The sequence below is a fragment of the Spermophilus citellus genome, assembly GCF_964194105.1.
Source record: "Spermophilus citellus genome assembly, chromosome: 14".
NCBI classification, from domain to species: Eukaryota; Metazoa; Chordata; class Mammalia; order Rodentia; family Sciuridae; genus Spermophilus; species Spermophilus citellus.
The window spans coordinates 48,616,702-48,640,184 of NC_138194.1; the positions used below are offsets into that span (position 1 = coordinate 48,616,702).

Genomic DNA, 23,483 nt, shown 5'->3' on the forward strand with positions numbered 1-23,483 from the left:
AGGAAAATGCTCATGATTTTCACATTCCTGATAAGGAATCAGCAAGAAATAGAATCAACTCCAAAATTTTATAAGAAAATTCTCAGTATCTCCTCCCATAAGAAAACCAAAACTTTTAAGCAAATGGGTTTTCACTTAAGTTACTCAATTTTTTGGTATCACATGTAACTCTTTATATGAACCCTCGGGTTTTACTGAAAGCTTGGATCCTGGATGATTCTTAGAAAGACTTTGATAAGAAGTAAATCTTTTCACGAGGAAAACACGTCTAAGTCCGTCTCTAAAAAAAGGCAATTCGCGGAACGCAGAGGGGTTCAATTCTAGCTGCGTGTTCCCCCGCCCTCAATGGCGCAAACCTAAGAACATCTGTAGGCGTTTGTAATTGCTTTACAATGTTTCCCGAAATCAAGACACTTTGATTTGCCTCTTCCAGGAAGACAGGAAGCCAATAAACAGGGAAACTGAAGCAAACGGCGAGAATTACAAGGCCGTGAAACTCCAAGACCTCCCGGGCTGTACGCAGGACCTCAGGTTTGCACTCGGGCGCTCTCGGGCAGACACTGACCTTAGGAGTCTGCGAAACGCCCACGCTCCACGTAACTTTTTCTGAAACATACTCTGGAAAGCTTGGCTTTTTCCTAGCAGAATGTGGGTTACCCGGGCTTCCGGAACTCGCGGGCTTCCGGAGCGACGCAGGACCCGGAAGTGGCTGGGGAAAAAAAAAGGAAATAACACCACCAGTGAGCACTACGCTTTAGAGCCTTGCAGAAGGCCCGAGAGGGCCCCGAGACAGAGAACTCGCAGGAGCCGAAGGGCCGAAGAGCCGAAGGAACGAAGGGCCGAAGAGGACACCTCGCGCACGGTGATTGGTTGGAGAAAACGTCTCTGATTGGCAGAAGAGTCACGAACCGGTCAGCCCCGGGTCGGGGGCCGGGCGTGAAGAGGTTACAGTGTCCAGGGGCCGCCGGGAAGCTGGGGCTCTCGGGGGCAGGGCTTTAACTGCGGGCAGCCGCCACAGCGGGCGGCCGGAGAAGCGCCGCCGGGTGGCGGTGAGGTGCCTCCACAACTCGGGTCTCCTTGTTCGCCCTGAGCGGCCTGCTGCGGGACGACCTCGTGAGGCGGGAACCCTCGGGCTGGGTGGCTGTGTCCGGACTAGGACAGTAGGGCGGTGCGTGCAGACAAACCTTTACCGCGGGCTTGGTGGTGTTGACGTCTGCTGGCTCCAGAAGGCAGGTCGACCGCCGTGCAGAGATGCGCCCGAGGGGCCGGTAAATTCAGGGTAGTGGTCACTTGGGCCAGGCCCCCTCTCAGTTCTTCCCGTCAGCTCTTAGGAGCACGCCCACCCCAGGGCATCGAGTCAGAATTTCAGAGAGGGGTCCGTAGGAAGAGCGCCCATCAGGCAGTTATGTGCAGCCCGCTTTGGGAAGCGCCAAAGTTTGAACGAAATAGAGTAGTTTAAGAAGTAAAGATTTCCTGCACATAGTAGGTTTTAAGAACCTTTTAGTTCTTGTCACAAACCCCTTAGGAGAGCGCGCTCAGTCTTACCAGGAGTCTATTGTTAAACACTGAGAACTTATTCTCTGAAAGTAGTGTTACAGAAGTGCTTTTTCATTTTTGCTTTTTTAAATTTTTTGACTTGTATTTTATTTCAGGAATTATTCTATGGAACAGATGTTACTCCATGTATGAAACATGAAAAGATAAAATGTATGCATGAACACCAATACTGTCTAAATTCATTTTTACATTAAAGGTAACACAATTTGACATCATTATACCTGGAATGTTGCCTTTTGTATGTTAAGGACATTTAGTGGGGAGGGGCAGAGAATTGGCCTGGATAGAGGATCATAACTACTTAAATTAATGAATCAAAGTCTTTTCCGCCATGTAAACCTAGAGTACAAATGAGATGGAGTGGAGAGTACAAGTTGATAGGGTTTGTAGTTCACTTAGGTATAGCAGAGGTTTTCTAGACTGCAGCTGTTCAGTATGGTAGCCATTAACCACATGGGGTTAGTCTTAAGTGAGGTCTGTTCTAAGTGTAAAATATGCCCAGGTTTTTTTTAAGACAAGGTATGGAGGAAGAAAATAAAGAATGTAAAATATTCTTTAATTTTATATTGATTATATGTTGAAATGAGAGTGCTTTGAAAAATTTAAAATTATGCAATTTCCATAATTTTTATACGGATACTTATGTTCTAGAGAGTAAGAAATTCTCTTTGAAGATGACTAAAGTCTTTCACTTAACAGTTGCAAAGTAGGCAGCTATGTGGCACTTCCAGAATAACTCCCAGAAGTACTGTACTTAACTAAATTTTTGGTGGAGGGGAGAGAAGACTGGCATAGATTACATTTTCAGAGAGCAGTTCTAGTTCATGAAGCTTTGTATAGGTCACATGAGCATCAAGTTATGTATTGATAATAATGATAACCTATCTATGAAGACATTTATGCTCTGTTAAATGAAATTGTATAAGATAGGGAAATATGTATAACAGTCAAGACTTCTATTGAAAATATTTAAAGTAAGTTCTGGGTTTAACCTCTAGGTAGAGTATACATCTTTAGTTTTGTAGTGGACTAGTAAGCTGAGGTTTCAGGAAAGTTTTGATTCCATTTTTTAAAATATTTGCTTAAAAATGTTTTCCACTTATTTATTTTTCACTTATTTAACAAAAACCTGTTGGGGGCCAGAAGTATTGCTTGGCAATATTGATAAAAATATGAACTGGACAGAAGATTTACATGGCTCTTAACTTTCTAGGAGCTTATAAATATCAATTCAGGGACAGAATAACCAAGGCTTTTTTTTTTTTACTTTGAGTGAATGATTTACTCCTGTAAATGCAACACATTAGTTGTTTTAAACCTAGGATTTATATATTCCTGCAGACATTCTATAAGTTTTTAGACTTGGCTGTGGGCTTAAGAACTAAAAGCCAGAGTATATTTCATTCATTTACTGTGAGAACTTGAAAAAAATAAAATAAAATTGATTATTTATTTACCTTTAAATACAAGAAAAACGTTTAAAAAATACAATAGCATCTTGTATCCTCTTTTAGCCTCTTAGTGACTTTTAGATTCTAAGGAATTTAATAATAAAAATGTAAAGAAGACATTGATTTATGCCCCTAACATATTTTAAGATTGCTGACTTTATGAAGTTAAATTTATATTAGCATATTACATTGTTCTTAAATCAATATGTTTGATTTTTTTAGGAAAAAGTTGAACATAGATCTTATGTTATTTTACTATTGCTGCTATAACAAATTACCACAACATTAACAGTTCAAAACAACACCAATTTATTATCTTAGAGTTCTGTAAGCCAGACATCCAACTGGGTCTTAAAGGGCCAAAATCAAGGTATCCACTGGCCTGATTCTTTTGTGAAGTTTCAATCAAATAATCTATTTTTTTGTTTTTTGTTTTGTTTAAATTTTATTTTTTGCTTATTCAGGTCATTGGCAAAATTCAGTCCCTTGCTATTGTAGGACTGAGGTCTCTTTTTTCCTTGCTGGCTGTCAGCTTCCAGAGGCTGCCCACATTTCTTGGATTGGGGCCTTCTTCCTGTCTTGTAGTTGGCAGTGATGGGTTCAGAGCTTCTCATCCTTCTAAGATTTTTCCTTTTCTTCCATGGTTATCTCCCTCTGGTTATAGCCTTTTGAAAACCCATTTGAGTAGGTTGAGTCTCCCCTTTTCAAAGTTCATAACTTTAACTATATCTGCAAATTCCCCTTTACCAGGTTAAGGTAATATTCACAGGTTGCAAGGACTGGAGCACATTTTTCCAGACTCTAATTTCTCGAAATTAATGTCCAAACTCCTTGGAAACACACCAAGACCTTTCATATACTCCAAATACTTTTCCTGCCCTTCTTTTGTTTGGTATTTACATAGCCATTGATTCTAATTTCTCCTTATTCTCATGTGCTCTTATTTCCTGAGAGAGGCCTATATGTTTATGGGAATAGGGACAGTCATATTCGGGGTCCTTGTCCATAATGTCTTCTAATACCACTGTAAAACTTCATTCCCCCTTTGCTGACATTGTCTTAATTCAGATCCTCATTCTTCCTTTAAGTCCTTTACTAACAAGATGGTGTCCTCTAGCCTTAGGTCTCTTTAGGTTTCCTCTCTCCATTGCTCATTAGAATGATTTTTCAAAAACATGCAAAACTCCATATGTCATTCTCCTTTAAAATTTTCAGTGTCCCCTCAGCCAATTCCTGAAATATTATGCCTTTTTCTGTGCGTCTTAGCACTAATTATGTGCTTCTACTGGAAATGGAGATTGAACCCAGGAGTGCTTTACCAATAAGCTACATCGCCAGTCCTTTTTATTTATTTATTTATTTTTACTTTAAGACATGGTCTCACTAAGTTGCTTTAGGGCCTTGCTAAATTGTTGAGGCTGGCCTTCAACTTGTAATCCTCCTGCTTCAGCCTCCCAAGTCGCTAGGTTTACAGACATGCACCACCATACTAGGCCTACTGTAGTATTTAAGATGTCACACAATTGTTTAGATACTTTTCTTCCTTTTAAATCATTAACTCATTGAAATGGGGTCATAAGAGATGGTTTTACTTGAATTAATTTATATTATTTTGTCATATATAAATTATTACATCATTTTGTCATTGTCTCTTGTCACTAATCTGTGAACTCTTTAAGGGGAAAGTCACTGGTTTATTTTTTCTTTCTCTGTGGCACAGGAGACACCTAGTGACTTTTAAATCAATGAATTGATAAAATAACCCAGAATACTGGATTATTTTTGGTCCAAATAAAAAATATATACACATATGAAACAATTTCCTGGGAATATATATGATTACATTGTGATTGTTGCATATAATTTGGTAATGATTTTTAAAGAAATGTGGTGACTAAAGCATGAACTTGGAGCCAAAGCATCTGAAGTGAATTCTGGCTTTTCCCCTTACAAACTATGCACTGTTAGGCAAGTTCATAATCCCGTTCCTGTTATTTGTAAAATAAGGATAGTTAGTTCTTTTTGTGTATGGTACTGGGCATTGAATCAAGGGGCACTCTACCACTGAGTTACACCCCCACTCCCCCACCATTTTTATTCAAGGAAAGATCTTGCTAAATGCCGCAGTCTTGGCTACACACCTTGTAGATTCAAACAGCAATCTTTATTCCCAAACTCACACTGGCCTCTACACACAAGTTCTGGGGAAATCCCAGTTCTGCGCCGCCCAATTCACCTATTCCAGGAGGCTTTCTTTTCCAATACTTTCTGAACTCAACGGGAACTGAAGGATCGGGCAGCAGGATACGCCCTATTCTCCCCCCCCCCCAGGGTACACCTTAAACCTGGAACTTCCCTAAACCCAAGGACAGGATACTCCCTAAAACCTGATCAGCTCTAAACCCGGATCCGCCCTGGTCCTTGAGCAAGGTCACCTTACTAAAGCATACATGCAATGTCTCAGCGAATGTCCTCTAAGCAACATGGGGTACGCTGACAAGGAAATTTCGATGCGTCATTCCTACTTGGCAATGGCCCTCAGCAGCTAAATTGCTGTGGCTGGCCTCAAACTTGTAATCCTCCTGCCTGAGCCTCCCAAGTCATTGGAATTACAAGCATGCACCACCATATCCTGCTGGATGGTTAATTCTTTAACTTTGTTAAATGACTAATATTTACAAAGCATCTATAACTATTTACCACATAGTAAATGTCCTACAAGTGTTTGTTAAATAAAAATAAAATAGTTTATATTCTCATTTTTTTGATAAGTAATTATTTATCATACAATGATTTAAAAAATAGCTCCATGAGTTGTGTTGTTAGAGACTTTTAATGATTCTTAATGTCTTATATTATAAAATGACCCTCTATATTCTTTACATATTTAGAGATTACTTTTGTATTATTCCTCTCATTAGGAGTTTACCTATGTTCCCTTTGTATTATTCTTTCTGTTGCTCTTGTAAGAAATTGCCATGAACACAGTGACTTAAAACATTAGTTTATTAGTTTATTGTCCCACACTTCAGCAGTCCAACACCATCACCAACCTAAGATCATGTAGTCACTAGGCTGCCTTTCTTCTGGAGTCTCCAGGTCTTCCAAAGGCTGTCCACATTCTTTGCTTATGGCCACCTTCTTCCATCTTTAAAGCCAGCAATGTGGCATCTGTTTAATCATTCTGCTATGTCTCTGTCTTTGACTATAGCCAGGAAAATTTCTCTGCATTTAAGGATTCTTGAGATAAGACGGGGCCTACTTGGATAATCCAGGTCAATCTCCCTATTTCAAGATTTGTAATGAAATTACAGGTGTAATGTCTCTTTTATTATTTATTTAATTTTTTAATATTTATTTTTAAAATATTTTATTTTTTTATTTTTTTATTGTTCAAAACATTACAAAGTTCTTGACATAACATATTTCATACATTTGATTCAAGCGGATTATGAGCTCCCATTTTTACCCTATATACATAATGCAGATTCACATCAGTTACACATCCACTTTTTTACCTACTGCCATACTAGTGTATGTTGTATTCTGCTGCCTTTCCTAACCTCTACTATCTCCCCTCCCCTCCCCTTCCATCTCCTCCCTTCCTGTCTTCTCTCCCTACCCCATCTACTGTAATTCATTTCTCTCTCTTGTGTTTTTTCCCCCTTTCCCCTCACTTCCTCTTATATGTAATTTTGTGTAACAATGAAGGTCTCCTTCCTTTACCATGCAATTTCCCTTCTCTCTCTCTTTCCTTCCCTCCTCTCATTCCTGTTTAGTAGTGATCTTCTCATGCTCTTCCTCTCTATTCTGTTCTTAGTTGCTCTCCTTATATCAAAGAAGACATTTGGCATTTATTTTTTAGGGATTGGCTAGCTTCACTTAGCATAATCTGCTCTAGTGCCATCCATTTCCCTGCAAATTCCATGATTTAAAGTAATTTATTCACAAGGGTTTGAGTATGGACATTTTTGGAGGACCATTACTGTGCCTAACATACTTTATACTGTAAGTCAATCATTGCTTAGGCAAGTTCATAATCCCGTTCTACATGACCTTAGATTGGTGATGGTGCTGGACTGCTGAAGTGTGGAACAATAAACTAATAAACTAATGTTTTAAGTCACTGTGTTCATGGTAATTTGTTACAAGAGCAATAGAAAAAATAATACAAAGGGAACATAGGTAAACTCCTAATGAGAGGGATAATACAAAAGTAATCTCTAAATATGTAAAGAATATAGAGGGTCATTTTATAATATAAGATACATAGGTTGTATCTTCTGAAAATTGTGAATATAATGTCAGAATTGCCTAGATTTCTGATCCCTAGAATTTATGAACTAATGAATTCTTTTTTGTTGTGTGTCACGGGTTATTGGAGACTGAACCCAGAAGTCCTCCATCACTGAGCTATGTTCCCAGTGCTTTTTATTTTTAGTTGGGTTCTCTGTAAGTTGCTGAGGCTGGCCTTGTGTTGCACTCCTTCTGCCTCAGCTTTCCTAGTCACTAGTAATTATAGGTATATGGGCCACCATGCCTGGCTAATGAATACTTTCCATTAATTTTGGGATAATTTGTTAGGCAGCAATAAATAACTAATAACAAAGATTAATACTTTTAGTTCAGATAAGAAAACAAAGCCTTGGAGTTACCCAGTTATCAATGGAAGCTCTTCCTGGGTTACCCAGTTATCAGTGGAAGCTCTTTCAACTACAAGTGATATGATGATGATGATGATGACATCAGAGTATTGGTAATAGTTTACATTTATTGAAAACTTACTACGTATTAGGCACCTTTCAAAGCTATGCACGTATACACATACCACAGAATCTTAGCATATTACAGTAACTTATGAGATAGGTTCTATAATTATCTCCATTTTATAAATAATGTACTTAGAGCTAAGAAAGATAAAAGGTCAGGCCTTAAATCCATAGTTAGTTAACAGAATGGCAGGATTTGAAATCAAGTTGCTTGATTTTTAATTTTCACTCTAAATTGCTATAATACTTACTCCCTAAATACTTACATTATAAAGTAAAAGTTGGTGGTGCAGCAGGAAGAGAGGGAAGGCCTACAAAAATTGTTGGGAATATGTGATTATTCCAAACCAGGTTAGTATGGAAATGCTGAGCTCTAGGAAGGATCTGACCTAGCTGTGGAAGCCTGGGTAGAATTCAGGCATGTGTTATTAAAGAACAGAGCAGCTGAGCAAAGCAGGGGAAAAGCCTGAGACAAACATGAGAAACCGTCACTACATGGAGTCTCAAGCTAGACAGGATAGGGAGAAATGGGAGATAAATTCAGAAAGGTACTTACGGTCCTGATTACAGTTATATAAAAATTCCATGTATATTTTTTATATTAAAAAATTGAGAACTCACATTCCTGAGTTTTCTGAAAGAGTAATTTAAATCAACTGCATCTTAGTTTTGACTATACAGTGGTACTGGTTTTAAGAAAATATTCTGGTGAATTTGAAACACTAAAAGAATCAAATTTATATATACTGAATGAAAATATAAACTTTAGTTCCAGTAACATGCTAAAAGAAAAGTAAAAATTTATAATGAATATTTTTTGCAGCTAGACTTCCTATCATATCCAATAATATGTTAGTTTATATTTAATTTCAGTAAAATGACATAATTCTTTATACATCAAAATTTGTAGGCCTTTATTTTCTTGTAGAAACAGTATTTGTAGTGGTTACATTTAAACCACATTCAGCATTTCACTAAGAACAAATCATATAGAAATAAGGAAGAAAACCCTTTATGACTGTGTTTTCAGTTACCTTGGGAGTAAGCCTTAAAAACAAAATGATGGGAGGAAATCATATGAAGCAGAGCTTAAAATATCATCCTCTCCTTTTCTCAAAACATCATTCAAATTCACTAGATGGAAATTTAATTTTGTAAGATGTCTGTGCTGTTCAGATTTGTTTATGGTGTGAGCTTTCAATTTAGACAATTTATCATTACTTGGAGAGAATTTTTTTCTCTTAAGCCAGATTGAGTTTCCTTTCCAGGGAATAGATGAATCCAGGAGAAATGTTTCCACAGCTTCATCGTAGCCAAAAGCAGTGGCCGTGCAGGAATGGAGAGCTCACTGAATAGTGACAAAAGGAAAATATGTAATCGTTCTTCCCAGAGTCTTCACATATCTCAAAATTCTCCTTTTTTATAGGTTTAAGCCATTTACTTAAATTTAAGGGTTGGACTTCTGCTTCATAGCAATATTAAGAGCCAATTGCAAATACGAAATACACAAGGAGGACAAACTTTGATTTGTCTTTGACAGTAACGTGACCTTTGAAAGGTCTCTTAACTGTCATGGGCCTTAGTTTCTTAATCTCTCATCTGTTTGACATGTCCTCAAAGAGTCCTTTTTGTTTTAATGGATTAGGATTCTAAAGGCCAATTTTTTATGGCTGTAGTTTCAACCCATTCTGCACTTAAACATGTTGGCCTCTGGGCTGTCTGCATGTATTATTTGAAGTCATCTTTCCATGTCTGCAGGCTTTCTGCAATAGCATAATTACATCCATAAGACAGGCTAAGTCCTAAATTCTTAGCCTAGTCCCAATTTGGAACTTCTCCTTGCTTGTGTTGATCTTATAATTTAGAAGAGTATACTCCCTTTACCTCTCAGGCAGACAGGTTCTATATTGGCCCTAGAGGAATAAGGGCCAATTTTAAAACACTTTCCTTTTCTGCATGTGTTTATTTGTACTGTATATCTTAATGCCATAACAGGAAGTAAGTGAGGTAAAGAAAAAAAGTATGTATGGCAATAATTTAACCTGAAACATTAACAGTTTCAGCATCCAGTGCTTAGCTTATTTCATTTTTCCAGTTCCCCAAACCTGAAAGATTGTAGTGACTCTTTTTGGCAAGAAATCTCTTCAAAAGAAGTCTCTGGCACAATAAGGATTCTGGATAAGGCCATATGACCAATGGTTCTTCACTCATTATTGCAAAGATTGAGGCCTAGTCTGAGACCAACATTCTTATATCTCTCAAAACCCATGAGCAGAATAAAGGATTATATGGGTGTATTAGAATATCACATGACTTCTAAACAGCCAGGGGAGTATCTAAAAGTCCAGATGCTTCTTGAGTTTCTGAGTTAATGCATTTTATCAGAAGGACCTAATGACTAATGCATTACTCCCGATAATCTTTGGGCTACAGAAATTACCTGAAAAGTGGATAAAGGTGAGTAGAGTTGCAAGAGCTGGTCTTGGAGTGAAGGAGACTTGATCATTTATGCCCACCATACTCACTGAGTCATATCCTTGGACAAGGGATAGAACTTCTGGGGTTTCAGTACCTTGTATAAAAATAAAAGTTAGGTACTAGATCAATGTTGAGAACTTCTGGCTTGAATCTATGTGAATCCAGGAGTAAGTTGTTAGATATCTATAGATACTTTGTACAGACACAGACACCAAGGTAGGTGTCAAACAGTAGTGCCATTTAGCTAGGCTTTGACATTATCCAGAGTAGTAGAGGTGCAGAATCAATCTATTTAGATTTCTAAAACTTCTAAGAAGGAAACTAGACCTCAATATGTAGAACTGTGTTTACCAGTGTCATACCATCTGTGAGAATTCTGTTTTATAATATTGAGCTTACAGAGGTTTGTAACTTCAAAGTATTATTTTTAGCTACTACTATGGGAAATATCAAAATTGATGGTTTCTTGACTCCTTTCAAATCATTGTAAAGTTATCTTGTTAAAAAATCCTAAATTATGGTCAGTGAAATGATTTTTTTTACACTATATGTTTGGGAGGATATCAACACCATGAGTAAGGGCTCTTCCTTAGATGGATTGTATGGTAAGAGGAGGGGAAAAGGTCAAAAGGAAATAAAAATATGAGCCAGAGTGAAAAAACAAAAATTTTGAGGATAATTTGCAGGAGAGTAGAATTATTTCAAAAGGATGAATATATCCTTTGGTTTTCTAGTAAAATGATTTCAGAGTGCTTTGATAAAGAGTACTTTACTTTGAAACAGGTTAAAATATTTGTTTTCTCAGCCCACAAAACTCTTTAAAGATAAATGTTACATTATTGTTTTTAATTATTAGTCTGGAAAGTTATTTCCTTCTTGCATTGAAAACCCCAGAAGATATGTAACGTGTAAGAGTTTCATAACTGTTTAGAGATATAAGAACTTAGGTCCTTGTAATTACAAACTCTGCTTTACATTTCTAAGTTCTGTGGGCTTTATTCTCTGTGGAATTGAACCTTCTAAGTTGTGTTCAATCAATAAAATGTATGATTTGTGCCTAGACGTCCATACCTGGTTAAGTCTCTAAGATATATTGAGGCAAACTTGTTCAGCTACCTTTGTTATAAGTTACTTTTTTTCTATGTGGTTACCACTAAAAAAATGTATAATTTGGATTTTATATTTCTCCTGATTCCATTGTATTTGTAACTCAAACACAAAGCAACAATCATGAAGTCTGGCTATTTACAAGTTGATTACTTTATAGAGTATCTGGACATGTTTAGTGAAAAGATAAAAACTACCAGAAAATACTCATTTTTAGGAAATCATGTTGGAGTCCTGCTTACTTATCAAGACCTCAAGTCATATAAATATATGCTTACACAGTGTTTAGCAAAGGTAATTATATTTGTTGTCACTTATAATTTTAAAAAAAGAATGTTAATTTATAATAAAGCACTATATGTGACTCAGATTTCTGATCAAAAGTAGGCTCTATTTCATGAAATAATAGTAACATGGTATTTTGCAATACTTAAATATGCCAGATGCTATTTTCAGTGTTCAATATATAGAGATAGATAGATAGATAGATAGATAGATAGATATTTTAGTTGTAGTTGGACAAAATACCTTTATTTATTTATTTTTATTTAGTGCTGAGGATCCAACTCAGGTCCTCGTATGTGCTGGGTAAGCACTCTACTGCTGAGCCAACCAGCTCCAGTATTTGATATTTATTAATGAACACAATTTTCACAGCAATCCAATACACAAAGCATTGTTATTATCAGAGTTTTATTTTATTGATAAGCAGACTGAGGCACAGAAAGATTAATTGATCTAGATAATAAAGTTGACAAGGACTAGAATTTTACTTCTGGCACTCTGACTCTGAACCAGTCCTTTTCGTTACTGAGCTGTGCTTCCTCTCAGTTAAGGAGCCTATTTTATCAGTTTCCTCATTTTGGAGACACTTTAAACTTACACACCTACCAAAATCTATTTTTTAAATTTAATTACTCAATATTAAATGAATGAGATGAGAAGTTAACTAACTACATGTGACTGAGGATGGCTACATAATTTCAAAACTTAGTACAAAATGAAAATGTTTTTTCAAACAGCAGGAAAAACTATAAATAAGGTACTAAAATAGGAAGCAATATCCTTTCTTTTGCTGTCTTTCACCTGTCATGATGTTTGTTTGCCATTTAATACAATTCTAAGTAAAGAATTTTAACATTTTCAGTTATCAGCATATTTACCATTCTTCTTTATATTACGCAATGCCTATTTTAAATGCAAATATGAGTGTTTAATTCATATGTGGAATTGCCCAAATTGCATGACTCCTTTTTTTTGTAGCTTGCAGGTAAACATTCCTTTTTCTTACTAGAACAGTGGGAACTCTGCTCAAAACTATCTCAACTTTAAAAATCTCACTTCTTCACACACACACATTCTACTAATAGTCTACCTTTGTCTTAATGATGAATAAGACAAATTGAATGGAAAAGGACATATAGATTGTTTTGTTTTATCCTTTCCTTCTATTTCATCATTTTCAGTGGAAGTAGTCACTAATACAGGGAATGAATATGAGTAATAAAGAATATGATAAGTTTCCTTATTTTTTTCCTATTTCTCAGAACATCATCATCTTTCTGTTATTGAAGCAAGTTCTGGTTCAAATAGAAAGCATGGCCTATTTAGGGCTATTGTGTACTCAAGTGTGGATGTAATAGACATACTTGGTAGTTGATCTGAATTTCATCTTCTACTTATAATCATGGATATCATGAACACTGCATGGGAATTAGAAAGAACAAAACAGACTGACATAATTTTGCTTGTGTCTCTGCTCATGTGTATGATCCAGTATTCCTTTGGATTTCTATTACAAATATGTCCAAATATGACATTATTGAGAGTTTCAGGATGACTATAACACGGCCCATTTGAGAATAAGGCCCCATGTAAATATACAGGTCACATACCACTGAAGCAGGCCCTGCTTGAGGCTACTGGATGATGTGGTAACCATACTGGACTGAAGCCATTTCTCCAGTCAACTTAAAATATTGTCCTCAAAACAGAAGGGATTTGCCTGGGGGGCTTAGGTGTGGTTCAGGTGATCAGGACAGAGCAAGACTGATTTTGGGAGGCAGCTTTTTTTTTCTTTTTTTTCTTTTTTTATTGGTTGTTCACAACATTACAAAGCTCTTGACATATCATATTTCATACATTAGATTCAAGTGGGTTATGAACTCCCATTTTTAGCCCAAATACAGATTGCAGAATCACATCGGTTACACATCCACATTTTTACATAATGCCATATTAGTAACTGTTGTATTCTGCTACCTTTCCTATCCTCTACTATCCTCCCTCCCCTCCCCTCCCATCTTCTCTCTCTACCCCATCTACTGTAATTCATTTCTCTCCTTGCTAATTTTCCCATTCCCCTCACAACCTCTTATATGTAATTTTGTATAACAATAAGGGTCTCCCTCCATTTCCATGCAATTTCCCTTTTCTCTCCCTTTCTCTCCCACGTCATGTCTCTGTTTAATGTTAATCTTTTCTTCCTGCTCTTCCTCCCTGCTCTGTTCTTAGTTGCTCTCATTATATCAAAGAAGACATTTGGTATTTGTTTTTTAGGGATTGGCTAGCTTCTCTAAGCATAATCTGCTCTAGTGCCATCCATTTCCCTGAAAATTCCATGATTTTGTCATTTTTTAGTGCTGCGTAATACTCCATGGTGTATAAATGCCACAATTTTTTATCCATTCATCTATTGAAGGGCATCTGGGTTGGTTCCACAGTCTAGCAATTGTGAATTGTGCTGCTATGAACATCGATGTGGCAGTATCCCTGTAGTGTGCTCTTTTAAGGTCTTCAGGGAATAGTCCGAGAAGGGCAATAGCTGGGTCAAATGGTGGTTCCATTCCCAGCTTTCCCAGGAATCTCCATACTGCTTTCCAAATTGGCCGTACCAGTTTACAGTCCCACCAGCAATGTACAAGAGTACCCTTTTCCCCACATCCTCGCCAGCACTTGTTGTTTGACTTCATAATGGCTGCCAATCTTACTGGAGTGAGATGGTATCTTAGGGTGGTTTTGATTTGCATTTCTCTGACTGCTAGAGATGGTGAGCATTTTTTCATGTACTTGTTGATTGATTGTATGTCCTCCTCTGAGAAGTGTCTGTTCAGGTCCTTGGCCCATTTGTTGATTGGGTTATTTGTTGTCTTATTGTCTTAATTTTTTGAGTTCTTTGTATACTCTGGATATTAGGGCTCTATCTGAAGTGTGAGGAGTAAAAATTTGTTCCCATGATGTAGGCTCCCTATTTACCTCTCTTATTGTTTCTCTTGCTGAGAAAAAAACTTTTCAGTTTAAGTAAGTCCCATTTGTTGATTCTTGTTATTAACTCTTGTGCTATGGGTGTCCTATTAAGGAATTTGGAGCCCGACCCCACAATATGTAGATTGGAGCCAACTTTTTCTTCTATCAGACGCAGAGTCTCTGATTTGATATCTAGCTCCTTGATCCACTTTGAGTTAACTTTTGTGCATGGCGAGAGGAGGGTGGATTCAGTTTCATTTTGTTGCATATGGATTTCCAGTTTTCCCAACACCATTTGTTGAAGATGCTATCCTTCCTCCATTGCATGCTTTTAGATCCTTTATCAAATATAAGATAGTTGTAGCTTTGTGGATTAGTCTCTGTGTCCTCTATTCTGTACCATTGGTCCAACCGCCAGTACCATGCTGTTTTTGTTACTATTGCTCTGTAGTACAGTTTGAAATCTGGTATTGCTATACCACCTGATTCACACTTCCTGCTTAGAATTGCTTTTGCTATTCTGTGTCTTTTGTTTTTCCATATGAATTTCATGATTGCTTTATCAATTTCTACAAGAAATGCCGTTGGGATTTTGATTGGCATTGCATTAAACCTATAGAGAGCTTTTGGTAATATCGCCATTTTGATGATGTTAGTTCTGCCTATCCATGAACAGGGTATATTTTTCCATCTTCTAAGATCTTCTTCTATTTCTCTTTTTAGGGTTCTGTAGTTTTCATTATATAAATCTTTCACCTCTTTTGTTAGGTTGATTCCCAAGTTTTTTTTTTTTTTGAGGATATTGTTATCAGCAGCTTTGATAAGAACCAGGAGAGGCTGGTTGGTTACATGAAGCCATGATCAGTAAACATCTTCCATAGCCTAAAGAATGTCCTCAGAAAAGGTTGTATTCTCACAGGATGGCTCATTCCTGTAGGACAGAAATTGGTACATGGAGGCTGCTGGTGTTAGGCAGTGGGGTTTAATGTAGGAGCCAGAAGAGAGGCAATAATCATACTACCACACTGTCCTATATGCATGCAACATTTTTTTCGAAGCATTTTTCACCCACATTATCTCATTCAAGCCTCTATTTCCATGAGACAGGCAAGAAATACATTTCCATTTTACAAATGAAAAAGCTTAGAAAGTCTAGAGCAGAGTTATCCAATAAAACTTTTGCAATGATTGAAATGTTCTGTAGGTATCTAATATGATAATCCCTAGTACATATATTACCAAGCATTTAAAAAGTGGCTAGTGTGACTGAGAGCAGTATTTTCCATTGATTTAATTTTAACTAAGTCACATGTGGCTAGTAGCTACTCTATTGGAGAGTACAGCTGGAGAGCATACATTTGGTACACTTCCCCTACACATTCAGTCACTAACTCACAAGGATCAGAGCCCAAGATTCTCAGAACTTCTCAATACCAAGTTCTTCACCAGACATCTTTGATACCTGGGGACTGTCACCCCAGATAGGCTAACTTGCTGTATTCCTCAAGCAATTTCATCCTTCTGTGTTCCACTCAAGATCCAGGGAAGTCAAGATTAAATATCAGTCTCCAGATGGTGCTAGGTTGACACTCAGTTGCAGGAAGCCAACAAGAGGTCTTTAGGAACTGTCATGCCTGTTTGCTTCAGAAAAGCCACAAGCCTAGGGCATCAGCCATCTCTAGAGTGAGTGGTAGTCTCACTAGCCCCCATCTTCATTTGCTTGAATTTTACTTATGTTTGAATAAGCCAAAGAAGTGGTTTGGACATTTCCTTTCTGTGACTCCATGTTATGGAATGGGATTAAATAATATCTGATTAAACTGATTTACCTAATCCCTGACAAGGTGTATCTAACATTGCTGTCAGCTATAAAACAAGATTATTGCATTCCCTATGCAATGTCTGGAATTCCTATTCGATAATACTGGCCACTTCATCCTCACACAATTAAGATGAATTTCACTTTAGGTCTAATCCCATCTCCTCTTCTCCCAGTCACATTATGATTCATCTTGCTATTAGAATGCTTCATCAGGTGGGAAGCATTATCACCTATAGCACTCCCCTCCTCCACACAATCCATAACTTCCAGCCAGATTCAATTGATCTGTTTATTATTTATTCAAATATGTCTAGGTGCTAGAGAGATGCTAATGAGTATGGAGATATAGTTCCTCGTCTTTCTTTCCAAGCTCTCTAGTCTCCAACCAGGTTTGTGAAGCCTGATTTAAAGTTATTCATACTGTTCAGAATCCATCTAAATATTCACCATCTATCACTCAGATATTAGAGGAGTTATGTACTTATGTTCCTGCCAAACAAAAATGATCCGTTTGGTTAATGGGGCATATACTCATGATTTCACTGCCTTCTGCCTAGAACACCCCATTTTCCAACTCCAAGCTTCATAATCCACTGATTATCTGCTTCCTACCACTGAAGATACCCCACTTGTCAGCTAGCATTTCGAGAACATAGGAATCATTCAAAAATATGGTTCTTAAGCTTATTTTCCCCCAAGATACCCGAGGACTACATATCCAGGAATTTTCTTTATCTCTCATACTTCTTCCTAGTCCAAACTGATCATCTTTCCTAAAGCACCACAAGGACCTCCTTAACTGATCTTCCCTTACTCATTCCTATTCCTTTCAATCCACTGTGCACAATGCAGCCAGGATAGTATTTTAGAAAGCTAATTAAGAGAATTTCATTTTTCTGCTAATCCCTTCGATGGCTTTCTGTTGTTCTTAGGTTAAACTCCCAAATTCTGACTTTGGCCTACAAGTGCTGCAAGATTTGCCCGTTGCCTCTGCTTCTTCCTCTTTCAATAACTTTCCCATTATTTCTTTGTGCTTCAGGAACAAGGCCTTTATTAATTCATAAATTAGTTCGCTAGAACCTGGGCTGAGAAAGACAAGGGTATTTACCCTTATGAAACCTCTTTTTTTTTTTTAATGATAGAAGATGGATAAGCAAAACAACAATAACAAGATATTTCAGGTATTGAGGGAAATAGAAGGTTGTGATCGAAAATGATTTGGGAAAGGCTCTGCTGTAGAGAAGATGCTATGAGGGCTTCTCCTCTTACATGCCCCACTACTCTGCCCCAGGACTATCACTTCTGCTATTTCTTCTAGTGAGAACCCCTTCCCAACTATCTCCCACTTCAGTGACCCTACAGGCATCTCATGTTCATTCTTCAGATTGGAGTTCATATATCTCTTCCAATCCCTCAGATTTACTCAGGACCTACCAATGGGTCACTTCCTCATCCTTGAATATATATTTGAAACTGATCAACTAGGCAATTGGATTAACACCAATATTGGGTCCCTAAAGTAAGAGCTACAATAATGGGAGAGGAAAAATAGAAAAGTCTGAATCTGGTCCCATCAAAGCCTCAACCAAGATAGTAATCAAAACAATATTTGATTCCAGTGGAGATGGTGGGGCTCAGTGCCACTATTTAAGAGCTAGATGATGCAGGGACAGTGTTCTCCACCTTATATTAAGTTAATTGTCAATCTAGCTCTTGCAGCAAAAAGATTGAGTCAGGAAAATGACCATAAACTAACTCAGGTCTAACAGTAGAAGCTCTGAGTGCAATTGCTGCATCAGATATGGCACTGTTGTGAAAACAGATCAATAAAGACTTTTCTATTCCAGTGATAAAAGGGGATCAGAAATGGTTCACATTTGTATGGGTCTGGTGAAAATATTCATATATAGAAGGAGAAAGAAAAGACCCAGGTTAGAACTGTAAGTATCTTGGCTATGTAATGACTATAAGCTAAGATTAAAGATAACTATATCATAGCCTCACAAGATGGTAGAGAGGGCAGATCTTCCCAGTGAAAAATCACTATAAGCAGTGAACCTGGTCATCCACTTTGTATAGAAAGAGAAGTAAACAGAAGTGAGAATATTCATAGATTCCTGCAAAGTAGCCCATGGTCTGGTGATCTTCAGAGGTCTGGAAGGAAAAGACCAGATGATTAGAGATGAGCCCAGAAGTAGATGCAAGTGGATTGACATATGGGAATGTACAAAGTATGAATTGATTTTTAGCCTTAATGATCATCAGAAAGCATCTACCATGGAAAAGACATGAGTCAACCTAGTATATAAAATAACTTGGCCAGCCTAGAATTGACATGATGGGCACATGAATGAAGTGATCACAGTGACAGAAACAGAGACTATTATGATCCCAACAGCATGGACTTCCAATTTGGACCAAGGACAAGACAGATTGTATCACTGTCCCAGCCTTAACTGGACCCCATTTTTTCCCTATTTCCTTTCACTTAGTGTTTTAGTCAGCTATACTGTGACTAAAAGACCCAACCAGAACAATTGTATAGAAGGAAGAGTTTATTTGAGGGCTTATGGTTTCAGAGGTCTTAGTCCATAGAAGGCCAGCTTCATTCCTCAGAGCCTGAGACAGAACATTAGGGAATCAGAGTGTGGTGAAGAGAAGAAGCTCACATGATGATCAGGAAGCAGGAAGACTCCACTGGCCAGATACAAAATATATACCACAAACCACACCCTGAAGGCCCACCTCCACCAGCCACACCCTATCCACCTTCAGTTAACACTTAGTTAATTCCTATCTGAGGATTAATTCACTAATTAGGTTAAGACTGTCACACCAAATCATTTTTTCTCTAAACCTTCTTGCATTGTATTACATGTGAGTTTTGGGGGCACAGCTCACATCCAAACCATAACACATAGGAATTTGATCCAATAAAATTATTTTATTTTTATTGCTATCTTAGCTTCTGTTTCTTGGAGGATGTGGATTTACATAGCTCTCTATACCCTAGGAATGCAGAAATGTCCTGTGATTAGATTCCATTTTTAATCCTTAGAAGTAGCTCCTTTTTCTACTGTATTGTATATACTTACCTCTGTTCTCTTCCTCCTTCATTGTGCCTCTTGATCACCTCTGAGAAGGGCATTGGAGATTCTTTTTCTTTTTCTTTTTTTTTTCTTTCTTTATTTCTTTTTGACGGATAAGTAGCTTTCTCAGGCTCTGCTTCCTGCTTCTGAATATTAGAAGCCAAATTTACATATTAAGTAACAAATAGTTGCTTTCTTTTAGTTTCTGGCTACTGACAATGCAACTCTCTCAAAAACATGTGTCTTATTATTTAATCCTGATTGGCTCAGTTTGCAAATAGCTACACTATAGATTCATTTTGAGACATGCTTCTGTCTGTAGACATAATTGGTAATGACTTGAAAGAATAGTTTTCTGTGGAAGAGCCAGTTTAGATGTCTTCCACTCAGCATTGGAACCCTGGGAAGAGTTCACATCATTTTACTGCAGGGCTTTTGTTTACACAATGCCATTCTGATCCTCATTCTGTTTCTCAGACTGATCAGTTTTTCTGGAGTCCTCAGACTCTGTTTAGTTTTTACTTTTCCACTTGCTGTATTACTATTAGACAATTTTGTCTATACCATGTTGCAGACTGCCCTGTGAGATGATAATTTACATGCTTGCTAGATCCAAAGTCTTTATTTTTACTTTTTTGCATTTTCAACATGAAAGCAATTTTCACAAACAGATGTGAAATCTAGGTTAATTTCACACTTTTGCCTGTTTGTTTTAATTTACCTTTATAGAAACTCACTTTTTTCTTTAACATGTTTGGTACAACACATAGAAAAGAGAAACAAGCACTATACTGGGGATACTCCAACATGTAACTATCCGAGGGAAGAAGAGGAACCATATGAAGAAATTAACAAAGAGGAACCAGTGAAGGGAGAGAAAAAACAAGAAAATGGAGTATTCTAGATACCAAGGGGAAGATGTAGAAATTGTTCTCAATACTATTCAAAATGTAGATAAAGACTAAGAATTGACCACTTGCTTTAGCCACATGAGTTACTGGTGAACTGGAATACAGCAATTTTGTCACAGTGCTACAGTTGTAAATGAGTTGCAAAGAATTCAAGAGGAAATAGAATCATGGCTTATTTTTTTTATTTTATACAAATATATATATATATATATATATATATATATATATATATATATATATATATATATATATATAATTTTATTATATACAAATATATGTGTGTGTGTGTGTATATATATATTTCCCTTTCTTTCTGCTTATTTTGTTCTATATTTCCACTAATCATTTCAATCACAACCAAAAATCCCAGTAGTCACAGCAGCTTAAGTTTCATTCCTCATTAGAAAGTGGGCGAGATGAACTAATTATACCTACTTTAATACTGTGTCTACATCTCACCCATTAGTCTGATCTGTTTGTAGACCTTTGAAACCATGATTATATTTCACCTCACCATTTAGCATCAAGGTTAGCACTAAGTAGTTTTAATTATGATAGCAGTTCACCTGATCCTCCTGTGTTTCCCTTCCTATCAAACCAAATTTCAGCTCAGACTAGGATTTAAGGGGCTGAAATTATTAAGTATCAAGGTAGTTGGTGAAAGAATACAGTTGGCAGGACTCCTGGGTTCTAACCTTGATTCCAAAATAATTAGGTGATTAAGTAAAGGTTCTTAGTTGTAAGAATATCTGAACAAATCACTTATAAAATTATAAATGTCATCTCTAAGATGAGGGTATTTATAATTTTTTCAGATTCCTGGATGTCTCTGCCTTGCTGTTCTCAGTTCTTCATATTTATCTGAAGACAATGATAATAGATTCATAGTTTAGGAATTTGGGAATGGAAGCTAAGAGAGCACAGATGAGTATCATGTTTTCAAGTGCAAGTCATAGCACCAAATGGCCTATGCTTGATTCATGGTTCTGTAACTTACTGGCTCTGACTTTGGCCAGTGACTCCCAATCCTGACCACAATATGGGGCTAGGTCTAGAATTTGCCTTATGGGTGGTCGAGAGCATTAACTGTAGTAATTCAAGTAAAATTCTTTGATATTCACCAGCATATATTTAGTATATACTAAATAGCTATTAACATTATAAAATGCATTTCTTTTTCCTTTCAATATTGGGTTTGCTGCTTCCTTCTGAACATATACCCTTCTGATCTTTAAAATCACATTTCTATTTTGGTCTGGATGATCAGACAAGCTACACATTTTTATTGGTGAAATTATTGTAAAGGTAAGAGAAAATTAATCATTTTTAAAATAAATTTCTAATATCAAAATTGACAAATTGAGTCACTCCAAATTCAAAAATCTGTAGAGAGGAAGATCACCAATAAATCACTTCATTTTACTTTCTCTTTCAAAAATATATTTTTTAAAACAACAGGATAAAAAAAGGAATATTGTATTAGAAAAAGGGCTGTTATCCACTACATTTCCTCAGTGATTGATTGTATTTTCTCCCAGGAATTGAAGAAAAGGAGAGGAGAACATGAGGGTTGATTGCATCAAAAGTGTGACACGAATAAAAGAATCAAGAAATCACATATGTCTGCACAGAAGTCAACTAATAAATCAAAAGCATGTTCATGGCTAAGTCAGATGTTTCTTTGAAACAGCATATGGTGCAATTCCAATATACTCTATATTCAGCTACCTAACAGGCTGTCTTGTTGCTTTCAACTAGTGAAGAATATAGCAGTGCAAATGTTTATAAGACTGGTAAATTTTTAAGTTTATTTTATGCCCCTATTAGCTCTTGCTGTCCTGATGAATACACTGTAAAACCTGGGATCATAAATGAAGAAAATAACCTGTTGGCAGGAGTGAATACTTATTGCTACAACTTCCTGTATTAAAAGTATACATAGTTTCTTTTTAGTACTTATTTTGATATAAAATTTAACAAGTTTTCTTTTATCCCACATTGAGCCTGTATTTTTAAAAATTGTGGATTTAAATTTCTGCATCATTTGTAGAGCTGCAAATCTTAAAATTAATGATTTTCATAATAATTCTAAAGAAATAAAATCCTCATGACAGTGTCATACTTTTAGTCATGGAAAATTCAAAATTATAGCCCTAAAATGTAATGGTGGTGATATCTTACAGGAAGGGATAAGTAAATCCTAGTATAATTGAAGGAAAGTAGTTCATATAGATTTTTAAAATTTGAAAGACTAAAAAGTCAGTGACTTATGTGAAGGTTGCTGTGGGTGGATATAACTTTGAAAGTAAAGGAGAAATTTTTAATCTATATTTAATTGAAAAGTATGGAAGAAATTTGTTTTAGTAGATAATTATTGTCTCCATTTTAAAGAAATAAAATTAATTGCCATTAAATTTTAATGTCAATATTAGTCAGTCTTATCTGAAAACTGTATTCCATGTCTACATACACCTTGACCAAACAAATGCAAACACTCATTTTTGTTTTTGTTTTTGGTTACTAGTACCAAGTAAGAGAAAATATGGAAATTATTGAGATTATTTTTTTTCAGACCAAGAGAAGGGAGGGATAGGGAAAATTAGTGAAGGATAATTTTGAACAAATAATAATAAAGGGGAAATTGTTATAATTTTATAACCAGCTCTTTTACTTTGTTTACATGAGTACATTAACAATTAATTCTGAATGAAAAATAAAGACCCTTATCTCCATTGACCATACTCAGTAGTGTCCACAGAATGGATGAGGAGGGTAGACTTCTTCTAATCTCTATAGATACTTTAGTCATCTGAAAGGACCCTGTGTATGCCAAGAGTGTGAAGCCATATTCTGTTTGTTTCTTATTATTACTCCTACTCATTATTTCCCAAGGCCACTAATTATGATTTATGGTGTATCCATAGCACATGATATTTTTATTCGAACATGGCACCATCAACAACAACAAGACAATGATTGGGAGTATTATGCTGCTTTACTCATGAGAATTTTTTTCCTCTCTTGTCCTCAGATAATATAACTGAAAAAAATTT

The 23,483-nt window shown here is 36.5% G+C and overlaps 2 protein-coding genes across 3 annotated transcripts in view; one reads left to right on the forward strand and one right to left on the reverse strand.

Annotated features, from left to right (window-relative positions):
• PEX2 (peroxisomal biogenesis factor 2) overlaps nt 1-828 on the reverse strand; it is a 20,286-nt gene extending 19,458 nt beyond the window's left edge. Inside the window, exon 1 of one of the 2 annotated variants that reach the window (XM_081265951.1) lies at nt 566-828. The gene's annotated coding sequence lies outside the window, so the exon portion shown is untranslated. The remainder of the gene's footprint in view (nt 1-565) is intronic. The other variant, XM_081265952.1, reaches the window with a different exon arrangement.
• On the forward strand, nt 647-23,035 carry LOC308633494 (uncharacterized protein; the record flags this gene model as incomplete). The annotated part of the gene is made up of 4 exons (XM_081266360.1): nt 647-862; nt 897-1,268; nt 1,653-1,753; nt 21,969-23,035. 3 exons carry the CDS (start codon nt 647-649, stop codon nt 1,749-1,751), a joined length of 687 nt encoding a protein of 228 aa, XP_081122486.1. The 3' UTR covers nt 1,752-1,753; nt 21,969-23,035.
• Nucleotides 23,036-23,483: the final 448 nt, after the last annotated feature.